The following is a 17,725-nucleotide window of genomic DNA, read 5'->3' on the forward strand; positions in this document are numbered from 1 at the left end:
CGCGTACTCCAAGGGAAGGGTGTGTGTGTGTGTGTGTGTGTGTGTGTGTGTGTGTGTGGCGGGGAGTCTCAGACATTTGCTCTTTGCCTGAGGCATTATCACATGGAAAAGGTTTTTTTTCCTTCAGCAGAATGTGGGGTTCAGGATTAGAGATCTGCGAGAAAAGAGGGGGTAGATAGCCCGGAAGGCGCCCACAAGAGAGGCCCCCCCCTTCTCTGCAGCGATGGGGAGGGCTCTGCGGCGGGAGCGGGAGGGAGGGACACTGCAGCATGGTGGGCGGGGCGGGGCGGGGCTAGAGAGGCTCTAAAAGTCGGTGCCCGCTCGCTCCGCTCTGCCGCGGCCACCAGCACATCCCGGTGCATCTTCGCAGACGCAGCAGACCTCCTCTGCGGCAGCCGCGCCTCGCCAACCGGCGCAGTGCCGCAGGCTCGCCCGAGAGGCCGCTCGCTGTCTCAGCTGCCGCTGCCGCGGGCCGCCCTCGTGGGCTGCGCCGACGCCACCTCCGATCCTGTACGGTTGTGGGCGCCTCGGCGCGCCCCGTGCTCCGCAATCCTGCGGCGAGCAGCATGGGATAATGCGGCCATGGTGCGCCGAGACCGCTTGCGCAGGTGGGTGCTGCCGGCCATGCTGCGAGGGGGGTGTGGCCGGCCCGACTCCGTGTGGGTACCTCTGCCACCCCAGAGCTGTCTCGTGGCAAAATCCTTACCAAAAGGTGGCCATGCTGCCCCGGCTGGAAGGTGGTCGCTCGGCCCGAACTCGGGATCGTCCTCGCTGGTGTTTTATTTTCAAACTGGGGGTCAGCTGCGTAAGATTTAGGAATTTTTGGATCTCCGTATTACCCTTGGTGCAAATTAGGTGTTTTTTTTTCCTGTCAGGGTCTTTGCTGTGGTGTAATTTAGGCGGCGGTGGTGGTAGTGCGGTGCAATTTAGGATTTGCGAACCTCGGTAACGCCCCGGTGTAGAGCTGGTCATTGTTGTTGCGTGACTTGGGATTTCTAGACCCTGGTGTGTGGTTGAGGAGCCGAGACTGCCACGGTGCGGTTTAAGATTTCTGGAATCGTAGTGGCGTAGTTACCGCATAGGTGCGACCGGACCTTGCCGCGCTGTGTGACCGCGGCAATAAGTGTTATTCCGAAGCCAGAAATGGGAACCCTCGGGAGACCGGGCACGCGGCCAGACTGTTAAAACGTAATAAGAAATGTTTGCTTCTATTTGTGGGTTCACAGTGTAGTTCTTGCTAACAAGTCTTTAGATGGGCTGGTTTGGTGGTATTAGATCAATGTATTTTTACATCATTGATAGAAATAAGAAATCAAGGCACGTAAAGTTTGTTACGGGGGTGTGTTGAATTTTTAATCTAAGTCATGGTGCCATTAAATAACGGGGATTTGACTTAAAAATTTGTTTAAACCTTTCTCCTGATTGCCAGTTTGCTTGACTACTGAAAATCATAAAACGTTGGGGGGGATATATTTTTTTTTAACCAAGGTAACTAAGACTAAGAACAGCTCCCTGGGGGGTTGCCCCCCTTTCCTGAATGGAGGAGGTGCGCCGACGTATGGTGTGGAGAGCGTGGGTGTGGCACCTCTGTTCCCAGCGCAAGCGGGAAGCCCCTGTTCGCTCTGCCGTAGGCGCCCCTCCCCGTGTTCTGCTGAGTCACTGCAGATTCAGTCTTGAGACCCGCATGGATGCCCCAGAGGTTACGTGAAAAAGTATGAACAGGTAACAGGACCGAATGGAGGCTGCGGAAAATAATCAAACAAAAATAATAATAACAATAACAAAAAAACCCCAAACCTAACACTTTTGTTATTTACCTTTCAAGGAGGTTCGGCGGTAAAATCAGTTAGTGGATCACAGACTGCCATAAAACCATCACGTTCTGGCACTGTTCCAGTCATTTCTAGTATTGCCTTGAAAGGTAGAACCAAGGCATTGTGACTGTTTATTGAACAGAGACTTCGGAGGGAAGAAAAAAGTGAGAGTCCAGCCGCAGTCTGAAGTTTAGGCAGGGAAATGAGGATTCTCAAGGTGTGTCATTTTTTTTTTTTTTACTACGTCAGGTTTAGTGCTGGAATTAACAACCCCCCCCCCCAAAAAAAAAGAAAAGCCAAATTTGCGAGATTGCAGGTAATGTGCCATAGGGCATTCTTATATACAAAGTGAGCCAGCAAGCCAAACGCTTCTCAGGACTCTGGCAATTAATTTGTTTTACCTGTAGCTAGCCTCCTGACACCTCTAGTTCAGTTTAGGTGGCATTTTCCCACTTAGAGAACCCTTTCCTTGGTAAAATAGTTTCTATTCTTGCTTTAAATCCTTGCCTCCACGGGAGATAAATTAATCTGGACTTTTGAAATTTGGGCATAGCAAGCTGGGGGCACAAATTTGTGCTAGACAAAACCAAGTCCTGAGTGCTAGATGTGTGGGTGGGGTCTTAATTTTAAAAAGGGAACCGCCTCAAGAGTCTGCAAAGAAAGCAAAAATAGAATCTGCTGCCCAGACTTCTAAGAGATTAGATAGATGTTCAGGGTCAGGGCAAAGCTGCTTACTGGAATGTGAAGTGCTGCGGCCATCTTGCTTTCAGTATCTTCCCCTCCCCCTCATCAGTTTCTTAGCCCAAATCCAGATAGTAGTGCCAAATGGGGCTTCGCTGGCCAGAGGGTATATATTAAAATTAGGAGCAGCTCTCTGCTTAATGACATGTAATAAATTACACATATGCTTGAAGATCACATATGGAAGAATGGTGGTAAGTACTGCAAAGGGTAGTGACGTTTTTACGTTTTCTTGGTAAACTTTCCTGCCACGGTCACGTGGTGCCAGTTTTGCACTCCATGTTCTGTTTTGATTTTTGGAAATGTACAATGTTACCTTGGCTGCTTTTCCCACAGGATGAGGGAGTGGTGGGTCCAAGTGGGGCTACTGGCTGTGCCCCTGCTGGCTGCGTACCTGCACATCCCGCCCCCTCAGCTCTCCCCCGCTCTGCACTCATGGAAGACTTCCGGCAAGTTTTTCACCTACAAGGGACTTCGCATCTTCTACCAAGGTGAGAACTGGACTGTGGGAGAATCCCACAAACTTGGGTCATGTGGGTCTCAGCTGAGGTACTTATTTTATAGCCCTTGGTCTCTGTTGCTCCACAGTGACGGGGGGGGGGGGGTCGTGGAGAGGGGAGTAACCCCGTTTGTGTAAGGTGTATCTGGAGTATAACGGACTAAATCCTTTCGGTCTTCTGAGAACAGGGCACTCAGCAATGGAGAGGTTAGGGTGGGGATGGAATTGTACCTAATTCAGGAAGTTTCTTCCAGTTCCATTTGTATTTGATGTTAGTTTTCTCTTGAGCGCCCCTAGTGTCAGGTAACGTGATATTTAGAGACCTGTCTACACCTTTGGTTCCCCCTCCCATTTCCGTTTGTCATTTTATTATTTTCCATGATTTGTTATATGTATCTAAAACTGATGAGATTTACTGGGAATTATTATGACTGCTACTTAATTACCACACACGGCATTCTGTTATATTTTTAATCTTAATTATCTTCATTTTTCATTTAATTTTTATAACAGCACTTGGAGATAGGTGTCATTAATCTCATTTTATAGGTGAAGAGACTGAGAGACAGATTGGAAAGATTTCTTTTGGGCGGGGGTCAAGAGCAATAACGAAAAATGTTTGTTTTTCGTAAACCGTTTTTCATTATTGCTCCTGACCTCCTCTCATTTGTTAGCCACAGTCAAGTAAGTATGAAATTTTCCTATAGTATTTGTAGATTCGTCAGCCTAAGTACAGTACATGATATTTTTAACTGCTTCTAATTAAACAATTTTTGAAAGCTTATTACCAATATTTTCTGCCACTGACAGTATTAATTTAAATCCAGTACTGTGGCAAGGATTCTATTGTTTGAATAATCTGAAAGATGTCACATACAGAAAAAAGTTTATGTCGTCATTAGCCCATTTTTGAAACAGAATTCTGTACCTTTGTTTTGGAGTTGGGTGTATCTGCTAGCATTGGATAAACAGTGCAGAGAATCTTAGTTTGTTGTAATTGTAATGTTTTAATTGGTTTTATTTTTTATTTAAGTGTTTTACTTTTTGCTAAATAAAAAATAATTTGCATTTTAATATTGATAACTACAAGGGAATATCTCTAAAAAATCTAAGTGATAATGAGCAAATTGTTTCAAGAATTCTCATGTAAAGTGTGCCATTTACAATTTAAAATACAGATTAAGAGGAGGCTCCTCTTATCTAGTAAGCTTGCATTTTAAAGAGCAACATTTTTAATATCATTAATTTGGTCTGATCCTTTTTTACTGAAATAGATTTTGCTGTCTTCAAGGCTACTTTGCAAGGAGTTTGCCTGATTTCTCTTTTTCCTCCTTTTAGACTCTGTTGGTGTGGTTGGAAGCCCTGAGATAGTTGTGCTTTTACATGGCTTTCCAACATCCAGCTATGATTGGTACAAGGTAATGAAGTTTGATTTCTAGGTCCTGCTATGTCCTAAAAATATATTCAAACTCTAGATTTTTTTTTTTTTTTTTTGGTCAGCCCTTGCAGATCTGAACTGCTTGATAAAATCCCATTAAATATTGAATTGCTTTTCATGTACTATAGGGGAGTAAAAAAATTGGCTGCCCAGAAAGAATCATTGCCAAGTTAAGGCTGGAGTTTTGTTCTCAATATATTAAATGTTAGGAATCATACCCTTTCCCAGAGGATCACCCAGGCCTGTGATGGTTTCATGGGATTTTTCACATTATCCAAGCTGACATAGAGGCATGGGTCTTGTGCTGTGGGAGTAGAATGCACATCATGCTTGCTTTCTTACAGATCTGGGAAGGTCTGACCCTGAGGTTTCATCGAGTGATTGCCCTTGATTTCTTAGGCTTTGGCTTCAGTGACAAACCGGTAAGCAGCAGTGAGGTGGGCCCCAGTAATGGATGGGATGGGTATGAATGCAGGTCAGGCTCTGATGATGTCATGCTATATCTCTGGCTCTTTCCTTAGCGACCACATCAGTATTCCATATTTGAGCAAGCCAGCATTGTGGAATCCCTCCTTCGGCACCTGGGACTCCAAAACCGCAGAATCAACCTGTTGTCTCATGACTATGGAGATATTGTTGCTCAGGAGCTGTTGTACAGGTGAGACCAGACTTCTGTCCTTGGCACAGATGTCAGGAACTTAAGATGATGGTTAGTCAAGTTGTCTTCAAACTTTGGGGGTTGTCTGCAGCCCTCTGCATGGGTGCCAGCTGCTCAGCTACATGTATGTTTCTTCTTGTCCTTTACAGGTACAAGCAGAATCGATCTGGCCGGCTTACCATAAAGAGTCTCTGTCTGTCAAATGGAGGTAATTGCCTTGGTGGTAGGTGGAAAGTGGGGTGTAGCCTAGGAAGGCCACCTTTTTAAGTCATAAAGACACCTAAGTGATAACCTGATATTATAAGCAGACACTAAACATGGGGCATCTTTTACCTTTATTGTGCCATGAATAGTTCTGATAGTTGATGGCATGTATGGAATATATGTTTACAAACATCTAGAAAATCAGTGGGTGAGGGTGCTTGTTGCTAAATCTGTCAATATGAATTTGGTTCTGGAGCCCACACTGTGGAAGGAGAGAACTGACTCCTCAAGTTGCCCTCTGCCCTTTGCACATGTGTCTTGGCACCGATGTACTCACGAACACAATAAATACCATGGTTTTTGTTTTGTTTTGATTTTGTTTTTAAAGAGCTGGGTATGATGGTGCAAATCCCAGCATTTGCGAGGCAAAAGCAGGTGGATCTCTGAGTTCACAGCCAGCCTGATCTATGTAACATGTTCCATGACAGCTAGGATTACATGGAGAGACCTTGTGCCCAAAACAAAAACAAACATAACAAACAAAAAAAAGACTACCACAAATGTGTCAGGCTGGGAATGAATGAGTATTATTTAGAGCTCATTAATTCAGAAATGCCCAAATATCCCCAATCTGAATGCGTTATGGGTGGCTTGGGAGAATAGTGAGTCTGTCCCTTTATCAGTTCAAGAGAAAAATACACATACATGTGTGTTTACAGACCAGTTCATTAACACCAGTGTGTATTCTGAGCTGAGGAGATGCTGAGGGGAGTTTAGGCCTAGGCATCAATGCATTATGGAAGAGCCTATTAATTACTTTATCCATTTCTGTACCTTTAAAAAGAGGAAAGTAATATCAGGGTGTTGGAACTTGACTGTTACACAGAGAATCTTGTAGAAATTAGCAGTATAATCATTCTTCAGATTGGAACACATGTATGTGGTTTCCACGTTGAGTATAAGTTGTTACGTAGTGTATAGCTGTTTTTATTCCTAATTCTGTTTTGGCAGTGAAAGCTCCAAATGTAACAACAAATAGGGTAATTAGTTTCTGGCAATGGCTGTCTTTCTAACTTGCAGTTCTCGGTAAATGGGTAAATGTCTCTCTTTCCACAGGTATCTTTCCTGAGACCCACCGTCCTCTCCTTCTTCAAAAGGTTGGCAGTTTCACTGCATAGCGCCTTAGTTCAGATGTCTGAGACAGTAAAACAAACAAACAAACCTGGGACCCTTAAGGGTCATACTTGTGGTGATGAGCCTTCTATTGAGATCTTTATCATCAATTCACATTAATCAAGTTAATTTTTCATCCTCAATCAAATAAAGCAGGCTCTCCTACATAAAACCTACAAACATTTCTGAGAAATAAGAGGTGATTATTTAGAAAAATAGAACTACATGAAGATCTGTGTCTTAAGTATGATGTTTAAATAAATTGAGATCCTAGGCTAAACTTGATGATTTCATCAGTTAGATTTAGGGGTTATACATTTTCTTTCCCCAGAAGAAGACATGGCTAAGTTCTATTTTATCTGGTGTAAAACATTTTGTCAACTTTCTCTGGATCCCTGATTCTTACTTTCACTTCTGACCTGCAGCTCCTCAAAGATGGAGGCGTGCTTTCACCTATCCTCACAAGGCTCATGAACTTCTTCGTGTTCTCTCGAGGGTAAGTCATCATCATAGACTGAGCGAGCTGAGAACAGTGTAGTCAAACTTGCTGCTATTATAGGGTTGGACCAAAGCATGCCTGGGCCTAGAGATTTTCTAGAAGAATTTCTGAATTGGCAAAGGGTCAGACAGTATGGCCTTCTGAGGTCCTAGTTCTGTCTGGCGCTCTGAATCCCTTCCACTGTCTTAGCACCCTGCATCTGTACTCTTTCAGTCTGACTCCAGTCTTCGGACCATACACTCGACCCTCTGAGAGTGAGCTATGGGACATGTGGGCTGGAATCCGCAACAATGATGGGAACTTGGTCATCGACAGGTGAGACAGGAACCTTGCTCTAGGCCCCAGTGAGGCTCTCTTGGAGAGAGGGGCAGGTGCGGGATTATGTTCTCCTCCTTGCTGGCATACTCCCTGTCCCAAGGGGGCTGGTTAGGAATTATGAGATGAACCCGAGACAGTCCTAGTCTGTGTTTTCCAACAAAGAAATCAAGCACAGGGTGAGTTACTCCTGAAGCATTTGGCACAGAGAACGTGGATAAATAGTTGCAAATCTTAGTGCTTATTTGCATGAAAATGATTCAATGACTTTGACATATCCGTCTTTAGACTTTTGGTTAATATTCAGTATTTCAGAATGTTTTAATCAGTTTTGAAGGAAACCTCAAGTCTCTTAAGTACAAAGCTCTTCTGCTTATTCCTGCAGTAGCAATGGCTTGAGAAGCAAGGCTTTGGTTTAGTAAGACTGTAGCCGTCTCCTTGGAAAGACTGGGAGATGCAATATATGCATCGCTTCTCAAGATGAGGCCTGGCCTTTTGCGAGCTGGGTCTATGACTCCCAGTGCTCTAAACTGCTGGCTTTCTGTGAGAGAGGCATTTCTTCCTCCCTATCCTAGCCCACAAGATCCTTAATATATATATCAAACTGAAAACAAGTACACCTCTCTTTTAAACACATTATTCTCATATTTTGCCTTGCTAACTGCCCCAGAGTTAGGGAGAGCAGTCAGGGCTGCCTGCAGTGAGGCTGTTGGCAGCTTCCACTACAGGAGTCTTCTTCCACTCCATGGTCAGATGAAGTATAGTAATGAAGCCATGATCCCATAAACTTCTACACTTGCATTTTTAGAGGTGGCTATCAACTCAGAGATTATGTAGTTTGGTCTTAGTTTCAAATGAGGAATTTAGGTTTTTAAAAAAGTGTTTTGTTAGAGTCACAGAGCTGGGATCAAAACTGGATTCTTAGACCCAGGTTTTAAATTATGTATATTCCAAACCAACTGTAATCCTTCTGAAGGTCTCATTTCCTGCTTAAGAAATGCAAAGAACACAAGCGCTTATGTTGATAGCACTGTTCTGTCCTACGGTAGTTAACACAAACGGCTGAAGTGGGCTATTCCTGGGACCTGAGGCTGCTTCTGTATGCAGATGCTTTTCTGGACACTGCACTGATACTAGTTCTTGCTCTGCTCTTGCTGACTCTCCTGTGCTCTAGTCTTTTACAGTATATCAATCAAAGAAAGAAATTCAGAAGACGCTGGGTGGGAGCACTTGCTTCTGTGACCATCCCTAGTGAGTATCTGCGTGCAATCTTCTGTCACGTCTTGACAGGGACCCTTGGGGAATAGTGACTTACATAATTCCCACTCATAAGATTTCCATGCAGGGCTACCAGGGTTAGCAAATGAAAACAAGTCAATCTGAGTCTTACATAAAAACAGCTACTAAAGTATGTGAGCAGGCTGGCCTCACTCACAGAGATCCACCTGTCTCTGCCTCCAAAGTGCCAGGATTAAAGACGTGTGCTAGCACTGCCCAGCTAACTGCCCAATCTTTATTCACTGGCAACCCTATTGCAAACACCCGGAATGCCAGAGTGAGGGCGGAAGGCACTAAGTTACTACATAGATGGAGCTGGTATGGCTTGCCTACCATGGTGAAAATGGAACTGTTGGGATAGGAAGCTAGTCAAGTCATTAATGACGGTCATATGGTATGGCGAAGGGAATTAGCAGTGTCTCACATACTAGTGATCAATATGTCAGAGGTCAGTCACAAAAGAGGGAACAAAGGATGATGATTCTATCTGCACCTACATTTCTAGAAAGAAGATCTTCAAAGTGAGCTTATTCCTTTGGGTTCAGATTATACAAGAGCAAGAAGGGACCAAATGGTTCTATGTAGAAGATGGACTGGCTTGTTCTATAAGTTCTTTATAGCTCACCGAATAAGAACATTTTCTACAGAAAAATTTTATTCGCATATTTTTTTAAATAAACGGAGGGAAGTTAATTTTAAGGTAGCAACAGAAGCATAGATGTGAGTTGTTAGAAATTCCTTCCTCTTCTCTTTCCTAGTTCATTTTATCTATGGGCCATTGGATCCTATAAATCCCTATCCAGAGTTTCTGGAGCTGTACAGGTGAGTCCTCAGAGGTTTTGTTTTTGTTAGATATTTCATCTTAACAGGTCTGTTGGCACTAGCTATTGCCTCTGATCTCACTGAAAACATAAAATAAATAGACCAGTTAGGTATAGGGAATCTTATTCTCACCAAAGGAGATTTGATTATACATTCTCTGGATTCATACATCCTGTTTTCACTGACATGGTTGTTATATTATTGCTAAGTATAGAGGAAAGGGGGAAAAACCTTCATGTGACCGGAACCTCTTAAGGAATGTGTTAGCTGATTCTAAAGCCAGTTCACTGACCTCAACTGAGCAGGCTTCAGTGAGCAGTTATGAACAGCTCACTATGAAAAATGCTTTTTCATTGTTACTCCTTCAGGGTACTTATTCAGAAGGTGCTGGAATATGAAATCTTGACTGTCATGTAAGAGTGTTCCATACCTTCATGTGTCCTAGTAGATACAATCTGGCAATAAACAGCTTGTTTAGAATTTTAAACAATCTCCTCATGAGATTAAGGAAGGTTCTTTGTTTATCTTTGCTTGGGCAGTGAGCTGCAGAGTGAGCCACCTGTTGATGCTTCTCTAAGGAGCTGAAAGTCATGTTTTGAGGACTGTTACAGAAGTGTTGTATTTGCAAGATGTTGTCTGTTGTGTTCTGAACAATTGAAACCAGTCTAAGTGGAACTGGCAAGTTTATCTGGCTAAGGTATAGTTCCCAAGTAGGAGATGAACAAGCTCTTTGTTGGCTCTTTCCAGTGTGGTATGTCTGTCTACATGGGCATTTGTGGGGCTTCCCATGGCTTACATCCTCTCATCCTCCAGCCTTAAGTTTACCTCCATGCTGTTCTCTTCCACTAGGAAAACGCTGCCGCGGTCCACAGTGTCGATTCTGGATGACCACATTAGCCACTACCCACAGCTAGAGGATCCCATGGGCTTCTTGAATGCATATATGGGCTTCATCAACTCCTTCTGAGCTGTAAAGAGTAGCTTCCCTGTATTAATTACCTCCCCCATTCTCGTATTTGTGTGTATTCCACTTAGAAATGCCCCAAAGAGGTCCTGGCAATCAAATACTATTCTTTCATAAAAGTCCATTTGATTCACATTGGTCAGCAAACTATAGAAAACAGGCAGCAGAAACTCTAAGGATGGCATGCTAATCCATCTCTCATTCTCTTATGGGTGACAAGATACTCCTCCCCTCATTCCTGTGACATCTAACCAAGTGTATGGATCTGCTGTTTAGTGTTATTAGAAAATTCTGATGAATAACACTTCTCAATTATGTAGAAAGACAGCATTGGACATTGTTTTTCATAAAATACTTAAAAAAAAAAAACCCTAACTTGTGTGGACTTTGCTGAAATCCTCAGAAATGTTAACTTCTGGCCCAACCATAATTGGAGTCCTGTAGTAAAGAGGAGGGAGGAGCTTGCTTATCTCCCCTTCAAGTTCTCTATACAGCACAGCTTATGAGAAGGAATATCTTGTCATGCCTTACATTTAGTTTCATCAGCTGCTTCTAATTATAGACATTTTGTTGAAACACACATTGGCTTAGGGGGCTGGAGATGTAGCTCAGTGGTAGTGTGTCTGCCTAGCAAGCTAAAGCCCTTGGGTTCAATCCTCAGAACTGCCCCCCCTCCAAAAAAAAACCTTACCAAACCAAAATAGACATCACGATACAATGTTCTGAATATGCTTTTGAGACTTATTAGCATACTCATGTATGTATTTTTCTAAGGGTATTAAGATGTTGGCCCTTGCTAGAGTAGAGAACCTCATCACACATATAATTTGTGAATAAAAAGATTCAAGTTCTTTACAGAATTTCCTAAAACCACGAGGTATTAACCAGTTGTATCTGTGCCAGAGCTTTATTGTCACTGGCTAGAAAGTCAATGCTGAACAGTAAATAACAGCCTTCCTCCTCGCAACAGTACTTAGGTGCATGTTCCTCCAGTCTGAAGTGGAGGCAAGGGGCCCATGTAACAGCCAAATGCCCACTGACTCCTCTTAGGATGGCTGTTTAGCACCCACCCTACTGGCTGTTCAGCAAGGCTTTCTCATGTAACTCAGCAACTCCCGTACTGAGACGTAAGAACAAATGCTGAAAGAGCAATGGTGCTGAAAACTTTTTTAAGCCACAGTTTTAACTTAGTTAAAGCAGCATTATTGATTATTTTAAATTCATTTTTTAAATTAGAAATTTCAAGTATAGCAACTTTGAAACTGGAATGAATGAGTGTTTATTTTCTATTAATAAAAACAAACTGTGACAAAAATGGATTCCGGCTTCCCCTCCCGCTCCACCCTTCTGGGATAAAATTTCCAACATTGCCAAGAGTTTTCACACATTAAATAAAAGCATACAATGAAGCCAAGCAGCTGTAGAATAGCATACATAGTATCTGGTTTTCAAGATCATTCAAAGCTGCATTGTCATCCCAAAGCTGAACAAGTGAGACAATGAGAAGGGAAGAAACACTAAAATCCATGCACAAAGGCAAACATTTGCTTGATCTGCTGGCTCAGGGCCAAACATTGGATTTGCTTCTTCAAAGTCTCTTAATCTTTAAACGAGACTCTGGGAAATTCATGCCATAAGCTTAAAAACCACCAGTAGGGACAGCATAGCCAACATCACCTTTCCCAGCAAGAACTTATCCTACAGAAGCCAAGATAACATCCACAGGTGTTCTCTCTTTGCTCCTCACAGTCACCTGCATGGTCACTCCATCTGCTAAGGCCAGTCTAGACCGTACCAATAAGTCATAGCCACCTCTGTATACACCTGAGAGAAAAAAGAGAAAGTATATTAAGAACTTCAAATAAGCCCCGACTAATGGAATTTATCATGTTTTGCCTGTACCTCCTTTCTATTATTTTAGTTTCACCTTTATAGAAATTTACAGGAAGTGAGTCCTACAAATAATTCTAATTTTTAAATGTTCATATGAAAACCAGGTCATGGAAGGTATTGAGTATCACTAACTTAGTGTACTCAGGGAGTGGAGCTGGCATCTGTTAGAGATTGAAGTATTTTAAGCCATTGTGTTTCCTAAAAGAATAACCTAAGGAGAACCTATACAATCAGTTATTCATTTTGATTAGGTCTCAAATTGTTAAATAATGCGATGACAGACAACAACAGGGCAGGGAGTGCCTATCCACATCCTTTCCTTTTAAATTCTATACATTTGAAGGGAAAGCGGAAGGGAATCTCTTACCCGCCAGATAGAGGGAATGGGAATTCTTATTCTCAGGTACTTTGTCTGATCTCTCACATGGCTGCATGCCCAGAAATGAGATGATGTTGTTCACAGCCTCTGTTGAGAAAGTTGATGTGACAGCATTAGAAGAGCTGAACATGAGGGTCTGTCCTAGGAGCTGCAGGTACAGAGGCTACTCCTCTAGAAAATGGCTGATTTGGTCAGATGATACAGACAGGTAACTGGGTTTTGAGTAGATGACTTAAACCATACTCAACAGAAAGGAGTTCCTTTGGAACTGCATATATGCCTCCTGGGTTTTATGCTGGCCTCAGGCAGCTCACTGGCAGCAAAATTCTCACCTTCAAGGGTTTTTGTAGAGCTAAGGGCAAAGGTTTCTTCTTTCTCAAAGGTGTCTCCCACCTCTTCCCAGGCAGCAGCAAAGTTAGGTTTCAGTACCTTCTGAATATGGTCAGACACAGTCACTTCAAGATCTTCCAGCTAGTGGGCAATAAGCAGGAGTCAGTAAATAAAAGTCCTTTGAGTCTACAACAAAAATAGAAGGAACTGATCACTTGGCATTTTGTTTACAAAACATGCAAAGGCCTAAAGGAAGCTCTGTACTAGAACTACAGGTTCACTACAGGTTCCAGTACAGAGGAGCAAGAACAACCTGGCAGGAGCCAAGTAAGTATAGGTTGAGTGCCAATGGCCTGAGGTGCACAGTAGTCACTGCCACAATCAGACCCCTTGTGGAGGCCACACACCCTCTAACTTGACACACCACCCCTCCTTTCTGGCAAGGTTATTCAGTTCATGACTTACCAGTATTAGAACTAACCAATCAAAAAGTTGCTGAAACCTACTTTATAAATAAACCCAATCACATTAAAAATGATGCAATTATCACTTATTCCCATTAATAGAGGAAAAAAGGTGACTTCCTTTGGTTTAGTGGTAAAGTACTCCATTTAAATTCTCTCTGGCACGATACAATTCCATTACAGGGAGGGACAGTCTAGGTCCCATGAGTTCTGTCAGCTGTTCTAGGAAAACGCTCTGTGAGAGCAGTCGCTGATGCTGTGGAGGTGCAGGGTCTGCAGGGAAGCCTCACCACATATTCATCATCATATCCATCTTCATCTGGAACTCCTGTGTTAGGGTCACAGTCCCGGACTGTAAACTTCATGGTACAGCTAAAGGTGCCTGCGACTGGAGGGAAGAGCAGGCAAATCCACATGAGTGGGTAAAACAAGCACATTTCCATCATCACTGTGCTCAGTATTGTGTTCCACATTTCAAGTGTTAACACTTGCATACCCTCTTCTAAGGTGGGAGAGCTCTTGGAGCAGCTTGCAAGCTGGTCAAAAAGCCAGTTTCACAAAGTATGATTGAAAATGTTTCCGTACTGTAGATTAGAAGAGCACATAGAAGAGATGACCTGAACAAACTGTTTTTGTGTTGATGTGAAGAAAGAGGGGAGATATTTTGGGGGGACTTTCTGTCATGTTGGTTAAAAGAGCCAAAATTTTGAAAAACAAGAACCACTCGATGCTCTAGGACCACAATAAAGCAAAAACTACTGACAGCAAAGTACACAAATCATCAGATTAACACTGACCAAGTACATGGTCTCAGTGCTGTCTTTAGAATGTGGACTTTGTGGATCCAGAGAACACCAGAATAAACTAAGTAAGCTTTCAACCTGCAGTGAGTAGATGAAAGGGAGGCTTTACTATTGGTAAAGTCTATTTCTGAGTGGAAAAGCAAGCAGCATTCACTGTATGTTTCAGATGACTCACAGAATTAAGTAGGGAATGAGTAATAAAAAATTGACACAATTTTGGAAAGTGAAGTTTTGCTGAAGACAGGGTTTTCCAGTTTAAAGGAGAGAATTTGGCCAACATGGATGGAGGAAAGGTGTCTATGATCTAATCAGGGATCTAGAAAAAGTTTATGTGCACAAAATACTAGAAATTGGAGCATTAGAAAGCTATTTGGGGGTTTGAGCAAGAGAAGAAAGGAGATGCAAATGTAAACACTTATGATAGTATGGGAATAAGAGGTACTTTTTCAGTCTTTAAACATCCATCCATCCATCCATCCATCCATCCATCCATCCATCCATCCATCCATCATTCCATCCCACTGACACTTAAGTAAAGGTATAAGGGAATGCGGTATACACAAGAAATGAGTGACACATGACTTCTGTTTCCAAAGCTGACAAAGAGTTAAATTAGTGTGGTTAATCTATTCTTGACACTACAATTTAATGCCACAGATCCTTTAGTATAAATTTTAACAGAGTGCTATGTGAAGCTGCATGATTAGGAGCCTGGGGATAAATTTAAGACAAAATGAATGGTAGACTAGATCACAGACTGGATCGGACTAGTTAACTTATATGTAGAAGACAAAAGAGAAGGCACTTAATAGTACTGAGGATGTGACACATAGGGACGGATTGAGGAGGAAGGTATGAGTGAAACCTTTGTGGCAGTTTTCATTAAACGATTTGGTTGATGCAATGAGGACTTGCAGGGAACCTGCCAAGAGCTACATTAAAAGTCAGTGGTAGTAATGCACCAGTCAAACCAAAGACAAGACAGACACTGGAAGACAAGAGAGGAGGTCAAAGGGACCCTTCCAGGGCCAGAGCACTTTACTATCACAGTTAACAGCTTCATTAAATAGGAAAGGCAAAACCCAAAAGGAAGAAAGAAAACAAAACCTGAAGACCTCTTAAAGAGGCTTAAAAAATGAAGCAAATTTTATGAGAGTCACCTGCTAAGGAGATAAGTTTGAAAAGAATACAGAATTGGAAACAAGGATCAATGCTGGAAGCTAAATAGGGAGAGGGAGGTGCAGTTGGGCTGGAGACAGAGTGTATAGTAAACACATGTCAGGGTGGAAAGCTGAAGAAGTTCACTGAGGGGAAGACCATGGCACAATGAAGAGATACAGATCTGAAGAGATTCCTAGATAGCTGAAGGAATGGATGTACCCAGAGAGTAAAAATGAGGTTAAAGGAATGGATCTGAAACAGGCTATCCATAATGATCCACCTAGGTCTATGAGCTGAGAGCAGATGCAATATCGTACACAGGAAATTAAGGAGGATGAAGTGTTAGGCAGTGAATGTAAAAAAGAAAAAGTGAGTGGCTACACACAGAACAGGAGGGATGCTGAAAATTAAGGCTTTTTTCCTGGCTAAAGGAGGAAAAACAGTACAGAAGATCAACATTAAAGTTAACATCAGATGTAAAAGAGCCATTACTAAGAAATGGCAGGCATCAAATGAAACTTAAGATAGCTCTTGGGCCCCAAATCAGGAAGGAATCAAAATGAAAGGTAGATTGGAAGCAAAGGGAAGGAAAACATTCCAGAGGGCCGGCCAACAAGCAGATAAAGTACAGAATAAAGATCTCAAATGGAAAGTCCTGTCAGAGCTCAATGTAAATCTACTTGGTCACATTTAGGCATAGAGACCATGGTGAATCAGGTTGTTAAGGAGGGAAGGTTTATAACAATTAAGATGCCACAGTGCTGACAGAAGTGACTGATGACAACTTAGGGAGATACTAGGATTGCTTAGTGGAGAATACAGGCGGGTAGCTTGGTTCTGAGACTAGAATCCTGTTACAAGGAGGAGAATGAGTGAAGATTATGAGGAGGCAAATACATCTAAAGAATTCTGCATCCATGTTGACTGTAGTGTGGTGGAAATGGAAAGGATGACAGATGAAGATTATTGCACAGTGTGCCATCCAAATTGCTGAGATGCTTTGTGGATCTTGTTTGACTCGGAGTGACATGATACTTAGGGAGCCTGTATGAAAGTATCACAGAGAAGACAGAGGTTGGAATCTGAAAAAGAAAAAAGTAAGTAGGATTTTGAGTGGAAGGACAGAGTGAGTACAAAGGGTGAATAGGGAAGGGCATTATAGAGGGCCAAAATGAGGAATGCTGAAAAAAAAATGACAGAGTTGAATTTGGAGGAGAGACCTATGTGTTATGCTAGATTGCAGCCAAAAATGGAGGGAAGAAATGTGGCTCTGAAACAGTGTTATGAAGGACTATCATCTGGCAATCTTTCCTTGGATGCTATCTGAAGCAACTAATAGACTTAGGGATTGGGAGTATAAATAAGACAGCTCTGAGCTATGCCAATTGCAGGAACTCTCTGAAAGTCTGGACTAAGCCATAATTGTACTGAACATGAGAAAGACGGAGTTATCTGAAGAGAGTTAACAGTAAAAGTGGCACGAGCAGATTAGAGAGGAGAGACATACTAGGGAGAGAACCTGGCTAGAAAGTTCTGTTCAAGAGGAACACATATGGTTTCTTCAAGAGGGGATGATATTATTTTAGGACAAGATAGAGAGTGAGGAGGAAAGGAATGGAAAAATAACAGATGAAAATAACAGAGGTACTGACTGGAAGGAGAAACCTTTTATTTGGTTAAAAGACAGGAAGGAGAGAGGTTAACTCCCCGAATGAACTTTGTAACCTATAGAATAACCGTTCTGAGGTGGCACAGTAATGAGCGAGACCATGGAGCCACAGAGGTTTCCAGAACTAAACTTTGATCACAATGATGAGTATACGGAAAAGAGAACAGGAAGGAGAGCTGGAGTACACTTGTTCCTGATGTCTTGGCATAGACTTTTTAACTAACGGGCTTGGTGGAAGGAAAGGTAAGAGCAGTGTTTCTTAAATGTGTTACAACTATAAAGTCACAGACTTACTGAATCAGAAATTCAGGGGGGCTCAGCAGGTCAGATGAGGCACACAGAATGTTTAAGATACTGCAGAGGACAGACAGGAAAGTTTGAGGTTGGATTTGCTGGGGTATTGTTAAGAAATCTTATAGAACCAACTGAAAGTAAGAGAAGTGAGACCACAATCAGGAAAACGTGTGTGCTTGAATGGCGAAAAAATACACAAATTGAGGTTGGTTTAGAACTCTTAAGGTTCAGAGTGTCACATGTGTCAGGCCAGAAAGAGGAATGCAAGTATTGCTAGCTCTACAGCACACAGTCTAAGAGCAAGTTGCATGTAAACTTCTTGTATAC

The 17,725-nt window shown here is 42.5% G+C and overlaps 2 protein-coding genes across 4 annotated transcripts in view; one reads left to right on the forward strand and one right to left on the reverse strand.

Moving 5' to 3' along the window:
• Window positions 1-324: 324 nt before the first annotated feature.
• Window positions 325-11,714, forward strand: Mest. The gene is made up of 12 exons (XM_005365788.3): window positions 325-608; window positions 2,892-3,046; window positions 4,393-4,472; window positions 4,837-4,914; window positions 5,014-5,150; window positions 5,300-5,358; window positions 6,471-6,511; window positions 6,953-7,023; window positions 7,240-7,341; window positions 8,516-8,592; window positions 9,378-9,441; window positions 10,291-11,714. The coding sequence occupies exons 1-12, from the start codon at window positions 583-585 to the stop codon at window positions 10,406-10,408; spliced, it is 1,008 nt and encodes a 335-aa protein (XP_005365845.1). The 5' UTR covers window positions 325-582; the 3' UTR covers window positions 10,409-11,714.
• Copg2 (coatomer protein complex subunit gamma 2) overlaps window positions 11,661-17,725 on the reverse strand; it is a 125,959-nt gene continuing 119,894 nt past the window's right edge. For all 3 annotated transcript variants that reach the window (XM_005365787.3, XM_013353239.2, XM_026788592.1), the window contains 4 exons: window positions 13,762-13,859; window positions 13,010-13,148; window positions 12,666-12,764; window positions 11,661-12,229 (listed from right to left, as the gene is read on the reverse strand). In XM_005365787.3, coding sequence (XP_005365844.1) covers window positions 12,099-12,229; window positions 12,666-12,764; window positions 13,010-13,148; window positions 13,762-13,859 — 467 coding nt within the window. In that variant the 3' untranslated portion in view covers window positions 11,661-12,098. The remainder of the gene's footprint in view (window positions 12,230-12,665; window positions 12,765-13,009; window positions 13,149-13,761; window positions 13,860-17,725) is intronic.

The sequence above is a fragment of the Microtus ochrogaster genome, unplaced genomic scaffold (assembly GCF_000317375.1).
Source record: "Microtus ochrogaster isolate Prairie Vole_2 unplaced genomic scaffold, MicOch1.0 UNK4, whole genome shotgun sequence".
NCBI classification, from domain to species: Eukaryota; Metazoa; Chordata; class Mammalia; order Rodentia; family Cricetidae; genus Microtus; species Microtus ochrogaster.